At 42.4% G+C, this 21,388-nt stretch overlaps 1 protein-coding gene across 2 annotated transcripts in view; it reads right to left on the bottom strand.

Moving 5' to 3' along the window:
* LOC136679308 (alpha-actinin-4) overlaps positions 1 to 19,519 on the bottom strand; it is a 34,875-nt gene extending 15,356 nt beyond the window's left edge. For both annotated transcript variants that reach the window (XM_066657759.1, XM_066657758.1), the window contains exons 1-7: positions 19,287 to 19,519; positions 4,764 to 4,878; positions 4,290 to 4,409; positions 1,668 to 1,754; positions 1,403 to 1,490; positions 1,249 to 1,327; positions 1,043 to 1,124 (exon numbers count right to left, since the gene is read on the bottom strand). In XM_066657759.1, the coding sequence (XP_066513856.1) occupies positions 1,043 to 1,124; positions 1,249 to 1,327; positions 1,403 to 1,490; positions 1,668 to 1,754; positions 4,290 to 4,409; positions 4,764 to 4,878; positions 19,287 to 19,409 (694 nt within the window). In that variant the 5' untranslated portion in view covers positions 19,410 to 19,519. The remainder of the gene's footprint in view (positions 1 to 1,042; positions 1,125 to 1,248; positions 1,328 to 1,402; positions 1,491 to 1,667; positions 1,755 to 4,289; positions 4,410 to 4,763; positions 4,879 to 19,286) is intronic.
* Positions 19,520 to 21,388: the final 1,869 nt, after the last annotated feature.

The following is a 21,388-nucleotide window of genomic DNA, read 5'->3' as shown; positions in this document are numbered from 1 at the left end:
GAAAGCAAAGAAGATCCGAAATATATTTCGGAGCCAAGCCATGGAGAGCTTTGAAAACAAACAGTAAGATTTTAAATTCAACTCTGTATTTCACTGGTAGCCAGTGCAACGATTTCAACACAGGGGTAATTCTCTCCCTTTTCTTAGTACCGGTCAAAAGCCTTGCAGCTGCATTTTGGACCAGTTGCAACCGGTACAGGCTCGATTGAGGTATATCCAGGTACAGAGAATTACAATAATCGATACGGGAGGAGATAAAAGCATGTATAACTGTTTCCAGGTCTTTAAAAGACAGTATTCTCTTAAGTTTAGCTATATGACGGAGTTGAAAGAAAATACCTCTCACAACAGTGCTTATTTGCTTTTCAAATGTAAGATCGGTGTCAATGATGAAACCAAGGTTTTTTACTTGGCTGTGTACATTAGATGACAGATGCCTCAGTTCATTGGCCATTGTGGGGGTCAAGTGGGAATTTCCGAAAATGATCACATCTGTCTTGTCTAAAATAACAAAAGACTTCAGAACAACTCTGTGACCATTCTTGACTAGCCCAGATAGAGCCCTGACCTAAACCCAATTGAGCATCTTTGGAGAGATCTGAAATGGCTGTTCATTAACAAACCTGACGGAACTGGAGAGGAACTGCAAAGAAGAATGGCAAAGGATCCCCAAATCCAGGTGTGAAAAACTTGTTGCATCATTCCCAAGATGACTCATAGCTGTACTAGCTCAAAAGGGTGCTTCTACTCAATACTGAGCAAAGGATCTGAATACTTATGATCATGTGAAATTTCCATTTTTCCTTTTTTAAATAAATGTGTAAAAATTAACATTTCTATTTTTTTCCCCTGTCAAGATGTGGTAGTGAGTGTACATTAATGAGAAATAAAATTAACTTTCATTTTAGCAAATGGCTGCAATGAAACAAAGAGTGAAAAATTTAAAAAGGGATCTGAATACTTTCCTTACCCACTGTATACACCCCTGACAACAGCACACATGCACATCCCTCACAATAATACACACAAATACTGTATATACCTTCTGCGTCCAACATCTTGGGAATGTCCAGATATTTCTCTGCAACTTCAAAGGCGTTGTTTAGGTTGGTGACTGGGTCATCCTAATAAACCACAACAAGCCCTTCAGTTAGCAATTACGCACCATGAACACTTGTGTTCTACCCCTAGACATGCACCAATATCTTCACCTGGGTGGGTGTGTGTGTGTGCGCATGTATGTCAAACCTTGCGCAGTTTGTCATAGTCGATGAGCTCTGGTCTGTGGCGGTGGATCAGGGCGTTAAACGCTAGTCCATCCTTCCAGCTGTAGGAGAACAGGATTATTATTACTCATAGTCACCAACAGCACTTAGCCATTTTACTCACACACAAAACTTACCTGATGTGGAAATTTTGGACGTTTACGTTTTTATATGGCGCCGTCTTCCTCTGACACCACAACAACAGCCCCTCCTTCGCAGAAGTCTCTACAAAGAGAGAGAGAGAGAGAGATTTTTTTTTTTTAGAGAGAACAATCCCTCTGTCATTCCTCAGAAGACTGGAGTTGATTTAATCCTGCTTCTCTGTGTCTCTCTGGCATACTGAGGACTGTAATCAATAAACTCTATTAGCTAATCAATAATGAGAGGGTAATGTGCTCCTACCCTCCACGGAGATGTCCTGGATGGCAAAGCGCAGGATTATGGTCCAGATCATCCCCAGAGTCATCTTCGTATTTCCATCAACGATTTCTACACAACACACACACGATTACACACAACAACACACAAACACATCACACATGACAAACACTAAAGACACAACAACAGACCACACACTGAACAGTTTCAGTAGCAGAAGGCTAAACTCTGGCTCTGAGTGAAAGGAGAATAACAGATTAAAGGACAGCTGTGCTTGAGATTGAAGAAGTAAATTGGGGCCCGGGGGCAGGGATGTACAGGGTGAGAGCACAGCAGAAGTACCCAGATGTGGAGGATTAACTCTAAACAAAATGTAAAGTGTAACAGCAGCGTTGTGTTTCCTGTCTTGAGCCTGATGGGAAATTCTTCCAAAAAATAAAAAAAAAAAACAAAAAAAACGCTTCCCCACTTCCTGCCAAGATTCTCACTCTCTCTCTCTCTCTCTGTGTGACCTTTCTGATCCTCCTCCATGTTTAGCACAGAAGAAAATGAAAATGCCTCAGAAAATAGCATTCCTCTGAATGTTTTATTTGTACAGCAACTTCACACAGCAACAAACACACGCATGCTTAACACTAAAAGTGTGAAAGACGATTTTTTTCATAAGGCAAAGATCCCCTGCAGTTAGTGCCTATTGTTTTGCTATGTAGGAGCGCTAAGCATGGGGATGGGGTGGGGAGCGACAGGCTGTGGTCTGTGTTTCAAATGAGTGTCAGAGTTGGCTATGTAGAATTGGGCCAAAGTGTTGGACAAAGTTTTTTTTTTGTAATTGATTAATTCATTTCACTTGTTATTCGTCTAGGCTTTTAAAAAAAAACGCCCAAACAGAGTCATATAGACTCTCATCCGAAGCTGGTATTTGGCAGGAGATAAGTTTTTGCAAAACTATGGCGCAAATGTGTGGTGTGTGGCAGGATATATGCACGTTTGTTAATGCTTGTTTGCTCGATGCTGGCCAAACAGTGGACTCTGCTGAGTTCAATAAGAAAGGAAACATTTTCACCAAGGGCAGAGAAATCAACCAATAAATCAAGATCCAGAATACAAAAAAAAAAAAAAAAAAAAAAGCAAGCTAATTCTCAAATAAACTAGAGCCAATACACAAATACTCTCTCTCTCTCTCTCTCTCTCTCTCTCTCTCTCTCTCTCCCTCTCTCCCTCTCTCTCTCCCTCCCTCTCTCTCCCTCTCTCCCTCCCTCCCTCCCTCTCTCTCTCCCTCCCCACACAGGAGGGGTGGGGCGATTCTATATTATGCAGGCTATAAAAAAACAAAAAAAAAAACAAACAGTACCAAACAATAAAACATGTCACAAATACTTTTTAAACACTCATCTGAAGCTGCTATTTTGTCATTCATTTGATTATGTTTATTTATTTATTTTCTTGGTCACATTATGACATTTTCTGCATTTTTGTTTATTTTGCCGGACCGCCTGCAGGGCTGGCCTAGAAGAAGTATATGCACTTACTCATTGACTAACTGACACCTAATGTTGAAACGTGCTTGTGCAAGTAGGAACTGTTAGTTCAGCCATATTTCACATTCCAGTTCATGAACTATATTTGGAACCTTTCGGCAGTGACCAGAGGTCCCTGGTCAAGTACTCTTTTTGGGACCTAAAAAATGCATGTTCAAGTGTTCAAGGGGTCAGAGAGTTGATAGCTGAATGGGGATAAGTTGGAGAATGTTTCTGTGTCCCAGTCTTTTGTTTTCGACTATATATTTAACAAACAGATATCTTGCCTTGCGAGGTGTTGCTCAAAATAAACAGGGCTGTGAATTTGTTACAGCACCATTTTATCCATCTGACCATAGAAATGTAAGTCAGTAATAAATATCTAGTTCCAGCGATATCCCGTTCCTTTATTAAGAATAGATTACTTGGCTAATAAAACGTTAAGGTGCTTAGTTTTAGAAATTTTAAAAAACAAGTAATAAACTAATTTTGTAATACTTGTTATTATTGTAAAAATGGCACCAAATCTTCTCCAGACCTTCCAATGACAAGGGTATGTATTTTGGGCTTTCTTGTTGAAATGCCAGAAAAACCTGTGATGTATATATCACATTTTTCAAGCAGGTTTAAATACATATAACTATGTCTATATCTGTCTGTCTAACTCTGATATGTGTAAAAGTGTAAATGTGTGGTGCAATAAGAAAAGAAAAAGTTGCACCAAATTAGGGCATAGAAATTAACCAATATCCCTAGATCAAAATTTCAAAGAAAAATATATAAATTTTATTAAATATGAAATTTTAACAAAAAATACACGCATAGCTATGTAGCTTTATATCTCTCCTTCTCTCTCTGAGAACTCATGTGACCTTCTCTGCTTTGTCTCATTTATATAAGAAAGGGAAGCTAATAGTCCACTAATGGGCTGCAAGAGAGAGGGTGGTAAGGTCTTCAGGTTCTGAAAATTTCAAAGTGTGAACCCTCAAGCATGGAGTGCAGAATCACACACTAAAGAGAAAGTTCTCACAAGAGTAAAATCATATACTCATTCTGACAATACTCGGAAATCAACACATTCTCTATGAGAAAAGTGTGTGTGTGTATATAATGTGTACAATGTGCGTACCCTCAGCTCCAATGGACACCAATTTGACTCCTTTGCTGGCTATGAAGTCCAGAGCTTTGTTGACATTGTTGATCTTGTGAACTCTCATCTTCCCTCTCTCAGGTTTGGGTAACCTCTCACCTATAAAAACACACACACACACACACACACACTTACATCTTCCGAAAGAAGACACATTTTCTGCTGGTTGTACATCAGCTCAGTTTTTCAACTCGCAAAGAAACAGCATTAAAAGGGGGCGGAGCCTGTGCAAAATGTGGTGCTGGCAGGAGGTTGGAGCCTGTGCAGCATAGTTCAGGCAGTGGGCAGAGACTGTGCAGGAGACACAGTGTGATTCTCCGGGAACATTCCTGGCTCTGTACACACAGGATCACTCAGACATGCCCTGGACTGTGTACCGGGTGCAGGATAAAGTCTGTGTGTGTGTGTGTGTGTGTGTGTGTGTGTGTGTGTGTGTGTGTGTGTGTTTCTGACCTGAGATGACCTCGAGCAGCAGCATGAGCTTGAGTCCGTCTCTGAAGTCCTCCTCGATGTTCTCAATCTGAGTACCTGCCTTCCGCAAGTGAGAGTTACACCAGGCCGTGAATGTCTGAAACATACAGGAAGTGAGGTCACACACAAAGCACAGGACACAACGGCAAAATATACTGGACAGGAAGAGGGCAAGGCACCTTTCCTGTACTCATGTCTCTTTAAACGATGAACAAACAGCCGCATCACCACCATCTATCCCCACACTGTCCTTCCATCTCAGCTCCACTATACTCTCACTGTCCCCTCCCTCAGTTCCACTATGCACTCACTGTCCCTCTCTCTGCTCCACTGTCCCCACTGTGCCTCTGTCCTCTTGTCTCAGCTTCACAGACCCTCTCTCAGCTCCACGGTCCCCTCATTCAGCTTCACGATCCTCTCATCTTTACTCACGGTACCCCCCTCAGGCTCAATGTCCCCATTCTCAGCTACACTGTCCTCCCTGTCCTCTAACTGTTCCCTCAATGTCCTCTCTCCCTCAGCTTCACTGGCCCCTCTCTCACTCCCAATTCCCCCTCAAATGTCCCCTCTCTAAGCTCCAGTGTCCCCTCCCACCTCCACTTTCCCCTCACTATCCCCTCAATGTCTCCTCTCTCTCAGCTCCATTGTGCCCTCACTATACCCTCTCTGAGCCTCACTGTCCCCTCTCCCAGCTCCACTTTCTCCTTACTGTTCCCCCTCTCAGCTCCACTATCCCCTTGCTGACCCCTCTTTCAGCTCCACTGTGCCTGTCCTCTCACTGTCCCTTATCTCTGCTTCACAGCCCTTCTCTCATTTCCACTGTCCACCCCCTCTGCTACCTGCTCCCCTCACTGAACCCTCTCTCAACATCAATGTCCCCTCACTGTCACCTCTCTCACCTCCACTGTCCCCACATTGTCTCCTATCTCACCTGTCCCTCACTCAGCTCCACTGTCCCCTCATTCTCTCCTCTCAGCTTCACTGTACACACTCTCAGCTTCACTGTACACACTCTCAGCTTCACTGTACATGCTCTTAGCTCCATTGCCCCCTCAATTTCCCCTTACTCAGCTCAACGTTGCCATCACTGTACCCTCTCAGTTCCACTTTCTCCTCACTGTGCTCACTCTCAGCTCCACTGTGCCTATGTCCGAGCTTCACAGCCCCTCTCTCAGTTCCACCATCCACTCACTGTCTCCTCTCTCACCTCCCCCTTGCTCAGCTCCACTGTCCCCTCAATCTCTCCTCTTAGGTTCACTGTACACTCTCAGCTCCACTGTCACATCAATGTACCAACTGTCTTCTCTCCCAGTTCCATTGTCTCCTCAATTTCCCCCATCTCAGCTCCACTGTTCCCTTTACTCAGTACCTGTTCTCACCACCCCCCACTTTCTTCAAATGGTCTGGACCCCCACCGAGCATGTGATTTGGGTGGTGGCTCATTCTCTGCACTGCAGTGACACTGACATGGTGGTGGTGTGTTAGCATGTGTTGTGCTGGTACGAGTGGATTAGACACAGCTATGCTGCTTGAGCTTTTAAAACCCTCAGTGTCACTGCTGGACTGAGAGTAGTCCACCAACCAAAAACATCCAGCCAGGACAACTAACACAAACTGTGCAGCAACAGAAGAGTTTATGTCTCTGAATTTACACCTACAAGGTGGACCAACAAGGTAGGAGTGTCTCAGAGTGGACAGTGAGTGGTAACAGGGTTTAAAAACAAGCAGCACAGCTGTGTGTGTGAGCATGCACATGTGTTATAGTGTTTGCGCTCTATTAATATTTGTCTATTAGAGGAGAGGATAGTCCGCCCACTGCTCCCAGATCAGCTTAGACTCATCATCCATAGACAAAATGTCAGAGCGGGGTTGGAAAATATTACTTAGCTCTGGAAACACACACACACACACACACAAAGACTGCATTGAGTTTAGTGAATAATGAGTCTCTTCAACCCCCTTGTACCAACACCACCCCCCACTACTGGGTATGTGACGGGGGCTTTGTTTTGAAGCAGAATCAAAACATGGATCCGCACATCCCCCTCAGTGAGTCCACCCTCACCATATCCACCCACCTCAACATCCCCCCCGGACAGGTGTGTGTGTCTGTCTGTCTGTGAGAATGTTGAGGACATGAGGAGCAGTCACTCTGATCTGACTGTGCTGTAAACAGTGGAGGCACCAGTCCAGTACTCACTGGCTTTGGTTATGTCCTGGTTAAAAAAGCGGGAGTGGTTACTGGAGAGTAACTAGTTCAAGAATCAGAATTGGTTTGGTTTAAAAAAGACTTTCTCCTGAAGGGGGCGCCACTCTCAGATCAGTTTCTCAATACATTGAGACATCTGCTCAGGTTTAAATGTTTCGTTTAAAATACTCACACACCCTGCACAGGCATGTACACTCGCTCTCCCACACACCTTAACGTACTTCTTCCTGCACACATATACACTCACTCACTCTCGCTAATACAAACATCCTAACACACCCCAGAGTGTGACGCAAGCACACACATGGACACCTGCAGAATGTGTGAATGCAGCAGAACTACCAAACAGGGTGCGGCACACACACCTGTCAGATCTGATTTTTACAGTCTCCAAATATTACTGTCTTCCTCCGTAACGGACAGAGAAACAACAATAAACACAAACACAAATTAGTCCTGCACTGTGGAAAACACAAACACAATCACCTCTGAAAACTCCCTGACTGAGTGAGCGTGTGCTGGGTCAGAGAGGCTATACACACACACACACACCTCCAACATTATTCACCAGTTCCTTCAACATGTATCATTCCAGCTTCAACACCTGTCAGAAATAACTTCTGTCCTGCTTATTCACCACCAACACTAATTTTCCATTTCACCCTAAATAGCACAGATGATAAATCCAGGTGTATTCTTATTCACCAGCGCAACTCCTTTAGATTTTCCATTTCACCTTAGTGTGTGTAAAACAGCAGCAGACTGAGAATATCAGTGATGACAACACGACCATTAAACACACACACACACACACTTTTACATAAACTTTACACAACATTTACATTATTTCACATCCAGAAGTTTGTGTACACCCCTCTGCACAGAGGAGTCCAGCTGTGTTCTGCTGCCCCCCCCAGTGGCATATAACACCCAGCACTGGTGTGTGGAACATTGTAATTGTGTTCTCTGGAGAGATGGAGTTCCTCTAGGATGAGGAATCCTCAGATCCTCACAGCTATGTTCTGGTTCAGCCTGTGTGTGTGTGTTTGTGTTAGTGTACTGGGGTTCTGAGGGAGTTCTGGGCCCTAGTTTTGGCTGCGGAGCGGATCTGGGTTTATTTGTTGATTTATTTATGCTGCTTCCTGTCTTTGTGGAGCTTGGGGTGAGGATCAAGTTTTAGACTCAGGCCTTGGGAATGTGTGCGCGTGTGTGTGTGTTTTTAATGAGGTGTGTTTGTGTGTTTGGTGGGAATGTAACATCCACAGCAAAAAAACCTCATGGTCAGATTAATCACGTCTCACTTCCAAAGGAGAGGATATTCGTTTCAGAACTTCAGTGTGTGTGTGTGTGTGTGTGTGTGTGTGTGTGTGTGTGTGTGTGTGCACACGCGTGAGAGGGATTTTAAGCGCTGCTCTGGTTCTAACAGAGGTTTGGACCGGGGCTGTAAACCCTGCATCTGGAAAAACGACAGCCATTTCAGGAATGTGAGGAACTCATGTTATTCCGAACAGCACTAAACCTAAAAAGAGAATATTTCAGGAACGTGGAACAGAGCAGGTGGAACCTACTGGGCGTGTGCAGCTGAGACTTTCACCAAATAAGAAGAAAAACCCAAAGATGAATTAAATCTTCCTTAGCCACCTTAAACAACATTAAACCACCTTAAAGGAAACGGTCTCAGAAAAAAGGCCTGTCTCCAGAGACATGCTGTTAATGTGTTTAAACACTTAACCTGCACATTGCGCAGGAGTCTCCCTCATCGCTTACCCCTCGACCACATGGCTGAGAACAGAGGGAAGGTGGTCTAACACTACCTTCGGAACCAGGGGACGTTTTATATTTAGTTGTAAACAAGCCTCAAATACGCTCTCATGTAATAACCTCAGATGAAAACTAATGAAACCTGCTGTAAACCCTCAGTGTTATGGAACAACTGTTCTTCAGTGTGTCATTAAAAAATATTTATGCAAACTGTTGTAAAATACTGAGCACCACTAGTTACTATTAAATATAAGTACTGGAAAACTACTATTGTTCATCTAAAATCTGAAAAAATAGCTGTTCAAATATAAATCTCATAACTATTAAAGAATATTTTGTAATTGTTACAAATTTAACCTTAAACGTTCTATAATAACCACGAATCATTTATCATAGACTATAAATTATTCACTACCACACAGCATTTAACTTTACGTTTTTATCACTGAGAGAGAGAGAGAGAGAGAGAGAATGTGACTGGGCGAGTCAGGCCGGTTTGTATTGTGACTCTCTTCCTGTCTCTCCTCCTCACACACTTTTCCTTATAAGGCAAAAGCTGAACCACACCACCGCTGCCTCTGTAATGTGACAAAGGTACATACACAGACACACACACCTTGTGAGGATCTCTGCACTACTGTGGCCTAGTGACCTAAACCGGGCCTCAGGAATATTAAGACTGCTCATATCCTCAAAAACGTCAGAGTGAAATCCATGCATTTTACAGAGAAATTACAAACAGCATCCTGACTGCTCACCACTGTCATACACACACACACGACACAAATAAAAAACTGACTACCCATAAATAAATAAAACCTGTCACTTAGAGGCCTGTTTGCTTTAGAGTGTGTGTGTGTGTGTATGTGTGTGTGTGTGTCATTTGAGTGCAGGAACGCAAAACATGAGACCCCCGAAACACGCTAAAGTGACCAGTGAGGCAACAAAAACACAGGCGCTGAGGAAAGAGGAAGAAGAGAGGGAAGAAAAAACAGACACACCCAACTTCCTGTCCCAGAGAGAGAGCATATGTGAGAGAGAGAAAGAGAGAGGAAGATCGAGCGATAGAGAGATATAGAGAGGAATAGAGAGATGGAGAGGGTGAGAGAGAGAGAACAAGCAGACTGGACTTCTATGGAAGTCAGAAAAAACAAACTCAGTGGAGCTGCTGGCTTATGATTTAAAAATCTGCTACTTTCTCCTTAAGGGCTCAGCAGAACCGGTACCGGCCAGCAGAACCCGCACAGTATGACTTACAGATGTTTACACAAAAAACATCTGTCCTACACCAGCCGGGGTCATGCATGCAGTTTTATCTAGCTGTGAGTATTATCAGCTGTGAGAAACATGGCTACAGTGAGTGAGTGAGTAATTTAGTGCATGATTATTCAGCAGCCAGGCGGCACAGCAGGTAGGGCTGCTGTCACACAGCTCCAGGGTCCTGGGGTTGTGTGTTCACCAACCCAACTCCAAAAGACTGTCTGCAAAGAATTTGGTGTGTTCTCACCGTGACCATGTGTTTCTAGCGGGTGCTCCGGTTTCCTCCCACTGTCCAAAAACACACATTGGTAGGTGGATTGGCTACTCAAAAGTGTCCATAGGTGTGCGTGAATGTATGAGTGTTTGTCGCTCTGCAGTTTGTTTTCCTGCCATGCACCCAGTCAGTTCCAGGTAGGCTCTAGACCCACTGTAGCCCTGAATTCGATAAGTGGTTACAAAGACTGAATGAAAGAATGAATAATTCAGAAGCCACTTCCATGAGGTGATTTGGATTAAAAACAAATTTCTGATCCTTCACCTCCTTACTTATGAACTCTGCAGTCAGTTAGGGCCATGTTATCCTGCAGATAGAACCGTGTCCTGTTCCCTGATGCAGTTCCTGACACTTCCTTCCTTGACTTTATCAGGAGAAGGTTTATCTCATAACATCACACCATACACAATGAAAAAGCCATGTAGAAACGCTCTCAACCTGAAAAAAGCCTGCGACCCAAAGAAAAACTGGTTTTCGAGGCTTTAAGGCTAAAGCCAACTTTCTGCTTCTGCATTGACTTTGGTCACCATATCTCCCACCCCCAAACAGGTACAATGTTGTGTAGGAAAATAAGGGGAGCTGTGTGACTGCGTACTGTCAGTGGAGGAAGGTGGCTCTTTCTGCATTTGTAGAGTTCCGTTAAAGTTGTGAAAGTTGTTCACACACACTGCTTGACACTCAACAAAACCACAACTGCTGAGTTTAACCTTCTGGAGGCCTTTCAGCCATGTCTGAGGTGATCCGATACATCTTGACATTTTAACAAATTTCACCTACCGAAAAATGTTTATTCTCAAAAAGCTACACATGCTAATATTCAGCACAAATCCTGCAACAATAATGTGAGAGAAGTCTATGTCTTGCATCTGTTTTTTGTTTAAATTAACTCTAAACATGGACTTCCCAAAAACCTATTTTCAAAAGTACTGATATACAGTGAAAAAACATATTGTGAACATTTATGAAGTTGTCTTTAGAGCTTTGAACTTTGTAGACATGAGTGTTGGCTACACACTGGTGTTTACAGTTTTCTGATATTTTAATTTTTCGCCTGATGCAGTGTGTTCACCTTCAGTAGATTTCACAATTACACATTTCTAACCCTGCACTTCTATTTATAACCATCCATAACCTTTTCTAACTGTGTATATCCACATATAACCCTCTGCGTACCCCAGTGGTTTGGAGTGGTGAGGAAGGGTCTAAGTCACTTGCGTTCAATCTGATATTTTATGGAAACGCTGATGATTTAATTATAAGACACAGAATAACAATCATATTTTAAATGTTTAAGAGGAAATGAGAGAAACCACAGGAACCACAACTTCCTTATCCTGGCTCGGCCGAGTCAGGGCAAACCACTCACCAACCTGCAACTCAGCGTGAGAAAATGCTTTAAACCAGGAGTTTCAATCACTATCCTCCATTTACAGCACAGGCCAAAACCTGGCCCACCAGAACCAAACTCTCACACACCATGGCACAACACCCAGGAAATGTGTTACTGTGGTTAAATGTGTTAGTGATGTCAGCACTCACATCCTTTTAACACAGCACTTTATTCTTATGACTCATGCTAGCTAAACTACTTGTGTGTGTGTAAAAATGTGAGCGCGTGTGTGTGAGTGTGTAGTTTTACAGCAGGCTAAGGTTCAGAGTTTTACAGCTGTGCTGCGACTGTGGTCCGTTCTGAAGGTTTGTCTAACAGTGAGGTAAGGTACATTATGTTCAAGATGCGCACACACACATACCTTAAAACATCCATCTAAAACCATACTGTTATCAAATAACAGTTATCTAAACCATTTCCCTATTACAATTCTCTCAACCTAGGTTCAATTAAAAAAAAAGCTGGTTAATCATGTTCAATCCTGGGAGGAGTTCTCTGTCAGGTGATGGTCAGTAGTGGGTCAGTAACTAAGGGGATGAGTAGGGGATGATTAAGTGGTATGTTTAGTGATTCAGTAGGGGAGTAACAGGGGGTCTGTTTAATTACTTATGTAGAGATTATGTGCATGTGGAACCCTGACTAACAACATTAATATGAATATCCCTCAGAGCAAACTCCTCACTGCTTTAGTGTGTTACCCAGCGACACAGACTGTAAAAGAACACAGATAGGCTTTAGAACCTAAATTATTATAAAACCCTTTTACCGACAGCAACTATGTATTTTTCCTATTTCCTCTGTTTTCCTCTTTGTGAAACATTCCCAACGTAACAAGCAGTGTCAGTGTCGAGGTGCAGAAACGCATGGTGTGCATCTCAGACATGGATGGCACAGTGCGGTAATTTGACCACCATGATCTTCACTGACAGGGCATCAATGATGCAGCTTCTCCGTCACTTTTGGATTTTGTGTTTATTTAGTAACTGGCTGCACTAGCTCACTCCCTACCACCCTCATGTGGCAGAATGAGGACAGGAGAGAAGGTAGAAAACACAGAACTCTTATTTTTATTTATGTTTTAGAGAAAACGTGAAGGGGGAAAAAAATAATAAATGAAATAGTTTTTGGAAATATTTATCTTTCTCGTTTGGGGTGGGGGGCTGTTTTTGCTGGTTCTCAGTGTGATACGACCCGAAGAGGCGGAGCTACTCCAGAAGACACTTTTACATACATTATTATCGGTTATAGTTTTACAGCAGAGCAGCACTGACCATCTGCTTGAATTCTGATTCCGAGTCAGAGCCGAATGTCGGATGCAGTGACAGAACTTCTCTCCGTCTTCCATTTTAAATATCTGCTCCTGGCAGGAAATGTTTTATGAAAGTGTTTTTAGAAAGTTATATTAGAAAGTGTAAGGTGCATAACATTAACGCACGAGCGATTCTCCTCATTTTCTAGATTCAGGTTTTGTTTATGAGAGGGAACTGAGTGAGCAGAGTTTACACTCCACACACTCAAGATTAAGAGCAAGTTTTGCTTACAGTCGCAGTGTGAGTTTAACAGTGAGATCGAGCATTTAAAAAGAACATTTACATTTTTTTCCAGAATATTTAAATCTTTTTTTCACACAGTTAATGTGTGAGATCTGAGTCAGCAGACTGCTATGCATATTAGTTTGTGAAGTGTTCTAGACACTAATTCTGTCTCAGTGTAAGAGGTGGCCGTTTCTCTAAACATAAAACACACCACGTGAGAAAAAATAATAACCAATAATAACCGTCTCCATAACAACCTGCTGTGTGTGTGTGTGTGTGTTTTTACACCGCTATCTGTGCATGTATGGACTGAGCATCACTGACATTTTAAAATAGTTTTCACCCCTAAAACCGAGAAATGTAAACTTAGAGACTGTTCTCTGCAGAAACTGTGAAAAGTGTCCACACGGCATAGTTGTAAACAATAAAGGTATCGCCTGTAATATCAGCAAAAGTTCCAATAATTTTGCACAGATAACAATAATTTAAAAAAATAATAATAAATCCACAAATTGTCAAAATAACTTATTGGCCGGAGATATATAGTGCATCACCTATTACTGCACTGTTACAAAGTCTACCAAACTACTGCACTTAAATATATTAAACAGCACATTCCTCCGAAACTGAACTAAGGGCAAAAATTGTCCACTGATATTCTGCAGGGCATTCTTTTCCCCTCACAGAATCGTATTTACAAACACACACACATTCACTGTTGTGTAGTGTGTGTGTGTTATGCATGTATGTGTAGTGTGTGTGTAGGTCTGGTCGGTATAATCATTCATTCATTCATTTTGCTTATTCTGTTCAGGGTCGCGCTGGGTCCAGAGCCTACCTGGAATCATTGGGCGCAAGGTGGGAATACACAGGGCAACACACACAGTAAGTCACACCTACGGACGCTTTTGAGTCGCCAATCAACCTACTAACGTGTGTTTTTGGACTGTGGGAGGAAACCGGAGCACCCGGAAGAAACCCATGCGGACACGGGGAGAACACACCAAACTCCTCACAGAGAGTCACCCGGAGCATGACTTCAGGTCCCTGGAGCTGTGTGACTGCGACACTACCTGCCACCGTGCCGTCCCTGGGCGGCATACTGATATATTAAAATATAGCAGGATAGAACAGAGTGGGATATGGAGTGAGGCTATATTGTTCATATCGATATTTGAAGTTTAAGTTTTTAAGTACTAACTCGTGTACAGAGCCAATGTAATTTGCAATGTAATTTATTTTCAATATATGAGGAAAAGTTAAGACACCCAATGAAAACCTTTGTCTTAAACATATTTAAATATGGAAATTTGATTGTCATTTGAATATTGAGAGATGAAATTGAAATAACACATAAAACTTCATATTCATAAAATATTATTTTTCACTATGTGTATAATATCATTTCTTATATCGGCATTCAGTGTGTTATATGTGTGTGTTATGAATGCAGGTGTGTAATGCAAGTATGTGTGTTTTTGTGATGCATTTAAGTGTAGTGTGTACGTGTTATGCATGTAAGTGTGTGATGCATGTATGTGTAGTGTGTGTAGTGCATGTATGTGTGTAGTGTGTGATGATGCATGTATTTGTAATGCATATTTGTGTGTGAGATGCATGCCAATGTGTTGTGTGCACACGTGTGTGTGTGTGTGTGAGAGAGAGAGAGAGAGACGCATGCATGTGTAGTTGTGTGTGTGTTTGAGAGAGATGCATGCATTGTGTGTGCGTGAGAGAGACGCATGTACGTGTGGGGTGTGTGAGACACATGTATGTGTGGGTGTGTGTGAGACGCTTGTATGTGCGGTGTGGGTGAAATGCATGTATGTGTGGTGTGTGATGAGTGTGAGAGATGCTTACGGTAATACCATATACCACAATAATATTTTGAGATGCATGGTGGAATGAAAAATATCGCCCATCCCTATGTGCATGTGTATGTTAGGTATGTACATGTTGTGTGTGGTGCATACATTTTACTGAAAGTCAATGAGATTTACACAAGTTCAAATATATTTTTTTAATTGTTGTTATTTCTTCTCTATATTTTTACCTCTAAACACACTTGTCCTCATGCGTTAATCACACTACAACAAGACTGAATGCGAGAACACAGTGAGCAATCAGAAACCACTAAATATCTGTGTGTGTGGTGACATCACAAACATGACTAACAGGGAGTCCGGCATTCGCTCAGTGATCAACCCTCAAGCCAGACGCTCAGGAATAATCAGATAGCGTCCGACTACCATACAGACACAAACTATCTTTCTATATCTCTTTGAAACAGGAGGTGTGTGAATTGAGATGATGACAGGTATTCACACACACCCAGTGACCTCATTCACCTACACACACTGCTGTAGTAAAGTCTGTACTGTTCTGTTCATTGTTCATTTTCAGGTCGCTCTCTGGAAGTCTTTCTCTCTCACACAAAAAACAGCATGATGTTTACTTCTCCACATTAAACAATGTGACAAAACTTCCTAGTGTTAACTTTGTAATGCTACACAAAAAAAGAACATTACAACATCAACAGGAACTTACGAATACAGAGACAGTTTACACACACTCTCACAAATTCTCACACTCAGACACACATATCTTACTCACACATTTAAAATAGCACAGCTCTATTTGGTGTGTTCTCCCCGTGTCTGCGTGGGTTTCCTCCCACAGTCCAAAAACACAAGTTGGTAGGTGCCAGAAACACCTCTGTGACAACGGCTATATTGATAATGGCAGTACAACAAAACTAGGCTTGCCTAGCTTCTCTTTACTCTTGTTTTGTAACATATTAGCACCGATACCACTTTTTCCCTTTCGATACAGATATTTCATGTTCAAGTATATGCTGATACTGAGTACCGATACCTACGTTATCTATTTTAACTACTAGACAAATGCCTATAAATCCTGATATTTATATTGCTATACTTACATATTTTATTTTGTTAAACCAGTGTTCTGCATCACTAATAAGATATAAGCTTGAATTAACAACATTTACTTTTTATTAACTGCACATTAAAAACATTTATGTTTCAGAGCCATGAAAAAGTAAATTTCCATAAGTACAAATAGAAAAACATAGTATAGCCTAACTGAACAGCTTTTTACACTCGAGAATATTTGTCACAACTGTGAAATGCTGCTGACCTGTGTTAGCATGCTTCTTTGTGGTTGCTTGAATGAAGTCAGTGTTCTTTGGCATATCATTAAGCTGGGTTACACTACACAACTTTTAGCGTTTGATTTTTCTACCCAACTTTGGAGGTAGTCACATAGTTTAAACTCTCCACCAACTCAAGGCTGAATGAGTCCCTTCAACAGCCAATCAGAACAGAGAAGAGAAAGTAAACACATGCTCGAACAGTGGAGCTCTACAGTGGAGGACAGATTAAATGGTAAAACTATGAAAAAGTACAATATATTACATAGTGCTGGATGCACATATCCCCAAATAATGAGTATTACCTGTAGGAGAACATGGTGAGCCACACATTCTAATTTTCCATTCCACCTTAAATGATGCAAAACTGACGCACGCTACAGCGCTGTTTCTGAACCATTTAAGGTGGAACGTAGCCGCAACAAAGTACTATTCTAATCTCCAGCTCCAACTGCAGTGTGTAGAGACAGCGCTGACCGAGTTTACCCATTTTTACATGTTTTTTTCCTTTGTGTATCTATACAAACAGCAGACTGTGAAATACCCAGTCTGTTTACAATCTGCTCTGACTTAAATTCGAGTTGCATCTAGCGGCGTGCATGCATGTCAGTATTGGCTTCATGGGGTGTGTCCTGAAAAGTGCCCTGTGCACTACATGTAGGGAAACACACGAGAGTAAAGAGCTGGTTAGGACATTCCTCTAAAAAAAAAAAAAGTTTACCTTAATCTCTTATTCATCAAACTGAGTCAAACCTGAGCATAAACAAGCACATACTTAAACAACCTTTAATTGTTCATCAGTTCCATCATGATATGTCTCCAACCAGACCCAATCAATGCCTCGCACCGAGATTTCGGCTGACGGCGGACTTAAATTAAATCAGACACATTTTCCCATTCAGCCAAGTCTTGCAGCAACATCACACGGACCAGAAACCACGTGTAGCTCAACAGTATCCTGTCTTCAGGTGCAACCTTGGTAATCAGTGTGTACAACACTCCTCCCACACACCTCCAAAACCCAATTTGAACCCACACCTGCTCCCCAGGCCCAGGGGATGGCTGCCCACCGCTCTGGGTGTGTGCTCACAGCCCCTAGTACACTAACGTGTATGTGTGATCACTGCCACAGATGGGTTACATGCAAAAGACACATTTTGTTGTATGTTGTACAATGACAAATAATTGCACATTATCACCATCCAAAACCTGACATAACCCAACAGAACCAACCCCACAAACAAAACTACATTAAACAAACATCTAAAACCTGACAAAACATAAACCGAACAAACCTCCAAAACCTGACAAATCTACCTCAAGCACACCCTGGGCCCTTCTCTGAATTACCCAGTACACAGAGCCTGGAGAAGTTTTGGACTCTGGAGTCACCTGTGTGACTTCACAGAGATCTTCAGCAAGTCAACAAACAGCAGCAGATAAAAAAAAACACAGTATAATCTCCAGAACACGTCCAGAACCAAACCTCCTATATCCTACAGGGCAGAGACATCCAGAAGGGCGCAATTCTGGAGCTAAATTTAACCAAATGCAACTGGACATTACAAACTCTTCACACTCCATAGGTTTCTGACAAGTGTCCAGAATAAAGAGCTTATCAAATTCAAAATAAAGGGAGAAATGGCGTGAAGACAAGTCTGAGCTGGAAGGACAATTTGAGGGCAGTTCTCTTTAATTACACACACCAAACCTGAACCTGCCACAGGTAAACACACTTGGATTTACTCGACAGGCCAACAGCAGCACTGCACACAGTGTGTAAACACAGACAAAAACATTAGAGAATGCGCAGGTTTTAGAAGGAATCATCAGTAAATAAACAGTTAAAGTTAAAGCGCTCGAGCGGCTAAAGGTGCAGAAAAGTTGAACGTGTCAAGGAACACTAAATTTTACCTCAGACGTCTGGTCCAATCAGATTACGCATCAGGATTAAGTGACGTGGCGCTGGACCAATCATATCATCCGAACTCCAATTTGATTTTAAAAAGGGCAGTGTTTTAATCATGTATTTCTTTATGTTCCCTATGCAGGCCTGCACAGATCAACACGATCAACCTGATCGATCCGATCAGCGCAGAAACTGCACCGGTTCGGAGACAGGGGGTCTTGGGAGACCGGAAACTCTCACTAAGCGAGGGTGGAGAAGAAAAAGAGCAGAATGGCATTCATCCGCTCCGCCTGTCTCCATTCACACGCCAATACCCCACACCGAACTGCTCTGAAAACGCCCTCGAACTGGCCCCTACTAATCCACACAAACTGCCCCAAAATCTTCTTTTAACATTCCCCTAAATCTGCCTCGAAAACCTGTGGAGTTATCCAATCCGCCTCAAAATCACCCACCCAGTAATTGCCCTCAAATATCCCCATATCTGTCCCTACAGAACCACATTCCCCATGTCTGGTCCAGCCGTTCCCCACATCTGTCCCAGACATTCCCCACAACAGTGGAACAGTGTTCCAGAATTCCAGGAACGCTCGGCCGAGCTGAAAGACTGCTGTGGGCTCAGTTCCACTTTAAACAGCGGCGCCACGGTTCCACTGCTGCACTGTTTAAGGTGGAATGTGGACAATCGAACAAGAAGCGGGTGAGCTGAACTTCTGCATCCTACTCCAATCTATCTTTACATGTTTAATAGACTAATTAATATATTTAAAACGCGGATTAAACGGTCTCAGTTTTAAGGTCGTTTCTAATATCATTAAGAAGAGCATTTTCCTAAGTTCACGGTCAGCATCCACGGCTCCGATTTCACTATATTAATTTTTATACCGCGACCATTTGAACGATTTTTAAATGGCTAGCGTTTAAGCAAAATATACATTAGGCCCCGGAGCTCATCCCCGGGGTTTCCTGCGGCGCGCAGCCGCCCGATAGCTCACCTTCCTCTGCTGCTTCTCCCAGGCCGGGTCGAGCAGCAAGTCCCGGTCCCAGTCACTCTCCGGCTCCATGTAGCTTGCTGGACCGGAGGAGGAGGCGTTGTTGGCTGCGTGGTAATCGACCATGGTCGTGTAGAGCGGACGCCTCGAGTCTCTCAGCCGAAATGAACTCGCTGCGTTTCAGTCAACAGCGGAGCAGTCAGTCAGGTCCAGAGCGGCCGCGGAGCTCTGATACAGCGCACAGCGAAGGGGCGGGGTTTTCGAGGGACCCGCCCGCGCCTGGTTAATATTCAACAGGGGAGGGCGAGGCAACTCTGGGAAACGAAGGCGGGTTAAACACCAGATACTCCCATTGCCCACTAAAATTAAAGTTCTAACTGGCCCAGCTCCAAGCAGCTGGAACAGAAGCCAACAGAAACAGAGCAGTGATTTGTAAACACACTGTGAATCACATTCAGACAAAACCAGAATTTATAATATATTCACTCATTTATTAATTTTATCACAAGTCATTTATTAATTTTCTGTAACCACCTCATCCTGTTTAAACACTTCATCTTCAGTCAGAAGCTCAGGTCAGTGGCATGTTTTATAGAAATTAGGACTTTTTACTAAATGTATAAGAAGATGTTTCTATGTTTTAACAAATCATGAGTTTGCTCCTCTGTGATGAGGCGTCTGGAAAGCACAGCCGAACTCGCCCCTGAATCACGCACAGTATCAGACAGTGAGTAACAGAGCAGGTATAGGCAGTTAGTCCTCTTCCAAGCGTGTTGAGCTGTTCAACAGGAGCCAGGGGATGGCGACGTAGGTAGGTAGGAGTGGAAGATCCAGTAGAATTGTATGGTGAAGTTCCAATACAGCTCTGCAGCAGAGAACTATTTAACAGAGGGACAAAGCATGATGTAGATTCCAGTCCAAAATAAACGTCTCTGAAGCAGGATAAAACGAGGATAGAATGACAGTGATGAACACAGTTGGGGACTTATTTCTGTTTTAATATTTCTGAAATGCATTGCAGGTGTCAAATCTGGAACACATTAAAATGAATTAGCTTAAAAATGTATTATGAAGAACATCAGATGTCCACGTTTTTAATAAATCAGAATTAATTGATGAATGCTTTTTAAAATAAATTCACCTCCTTTTGGACCTGAGGTCTGTAAAATTCTGGCACACTGATAGGAGTTTGAGGAAATGATGACATCTAAATTTTGTGGGGGAAATTATCAAATAACTGTGTATTAAACAAAAAATAATTATTAACTGCTTTCTGGATCAGGCAAACACAGACTCACATGTAGTTCATTAACATTAAAAATAGAGTCTGGAAAAATTGCAATAAAATGAAAGAACATCAATCTTTGCAGCATTACACATTATTATAATTATGTAGTCAGTATAATATTAAATATATACAACAACTTTACTTAAAGATTGGAATTAAGGGACTGTCCAAAAGAAGAACTGCATCATGAATATAAAGCAGAGAAGGTGGAGACTAACGTCTTATTATTAGTAATTCAGAGGATGTGATTAATAATGTCTCATGAATATTAATCATGAGAAGAAGAAATATTTGAAGAATGTTGATGAACCTCTGTGGCAGACACACCCAGCATTCCTCTCTCCAAACGAACTCTTCCTCTTTCCAATGTCCTGTAAACATTTACTCACAACAAACTGACTGTAACTTCAGAGTCCAGCGTTAAACTCCAGAATCGGTCTGAAACAGAACCAGCAGCTGTGAGTGGGTGCAAAGAATTCAGGGATAAGAGGGTGAATAAACCTGTGTTTTTGTTATTTAGGAGGAAAAAGTGTGAATTTACAGAACAATGCCTCATAAATTATTCATGAACAGCCTCCCTCAATGCTGGCCTGATTGTGGGCACCACAGGCTCTGACCCTCTTCTGGGATTGGTTAATGCGGTCACTCCTCCTCTTCCTCACTGATTGGCTAGGAGAACTACTCAGGTTGATGAACTACCAGCCAATTAGAATGCAGGGGTGAAGCATCACCGACCAATCACCGTCAAGTGGTTGGGGTTTAGGTGACAATTCATTCCCTGTGGCAAAATGTTTCGTTTTCCTTTGAGTTAAACATG

Source organism: Hoplias malabaricus, chromosome Y, assembly GCF_029633855.1.
Source record: "Hoplias malabaricus isolate fHopMal1 chromosome Y, fHopMal1.hap1, whole genome shotgun sequence".
In the NCBI taxonomy this organism is placed as follows: domain Eukaryota; kingdom Metazoa; phylum Chordata; class Actinopteri; order Characiformes; family Erythrinidae; genus Hoplias; species Hoplias malabaricus.
This window is presented reverse-complemented; position numbering and strand designations above follow the sequence as displayed.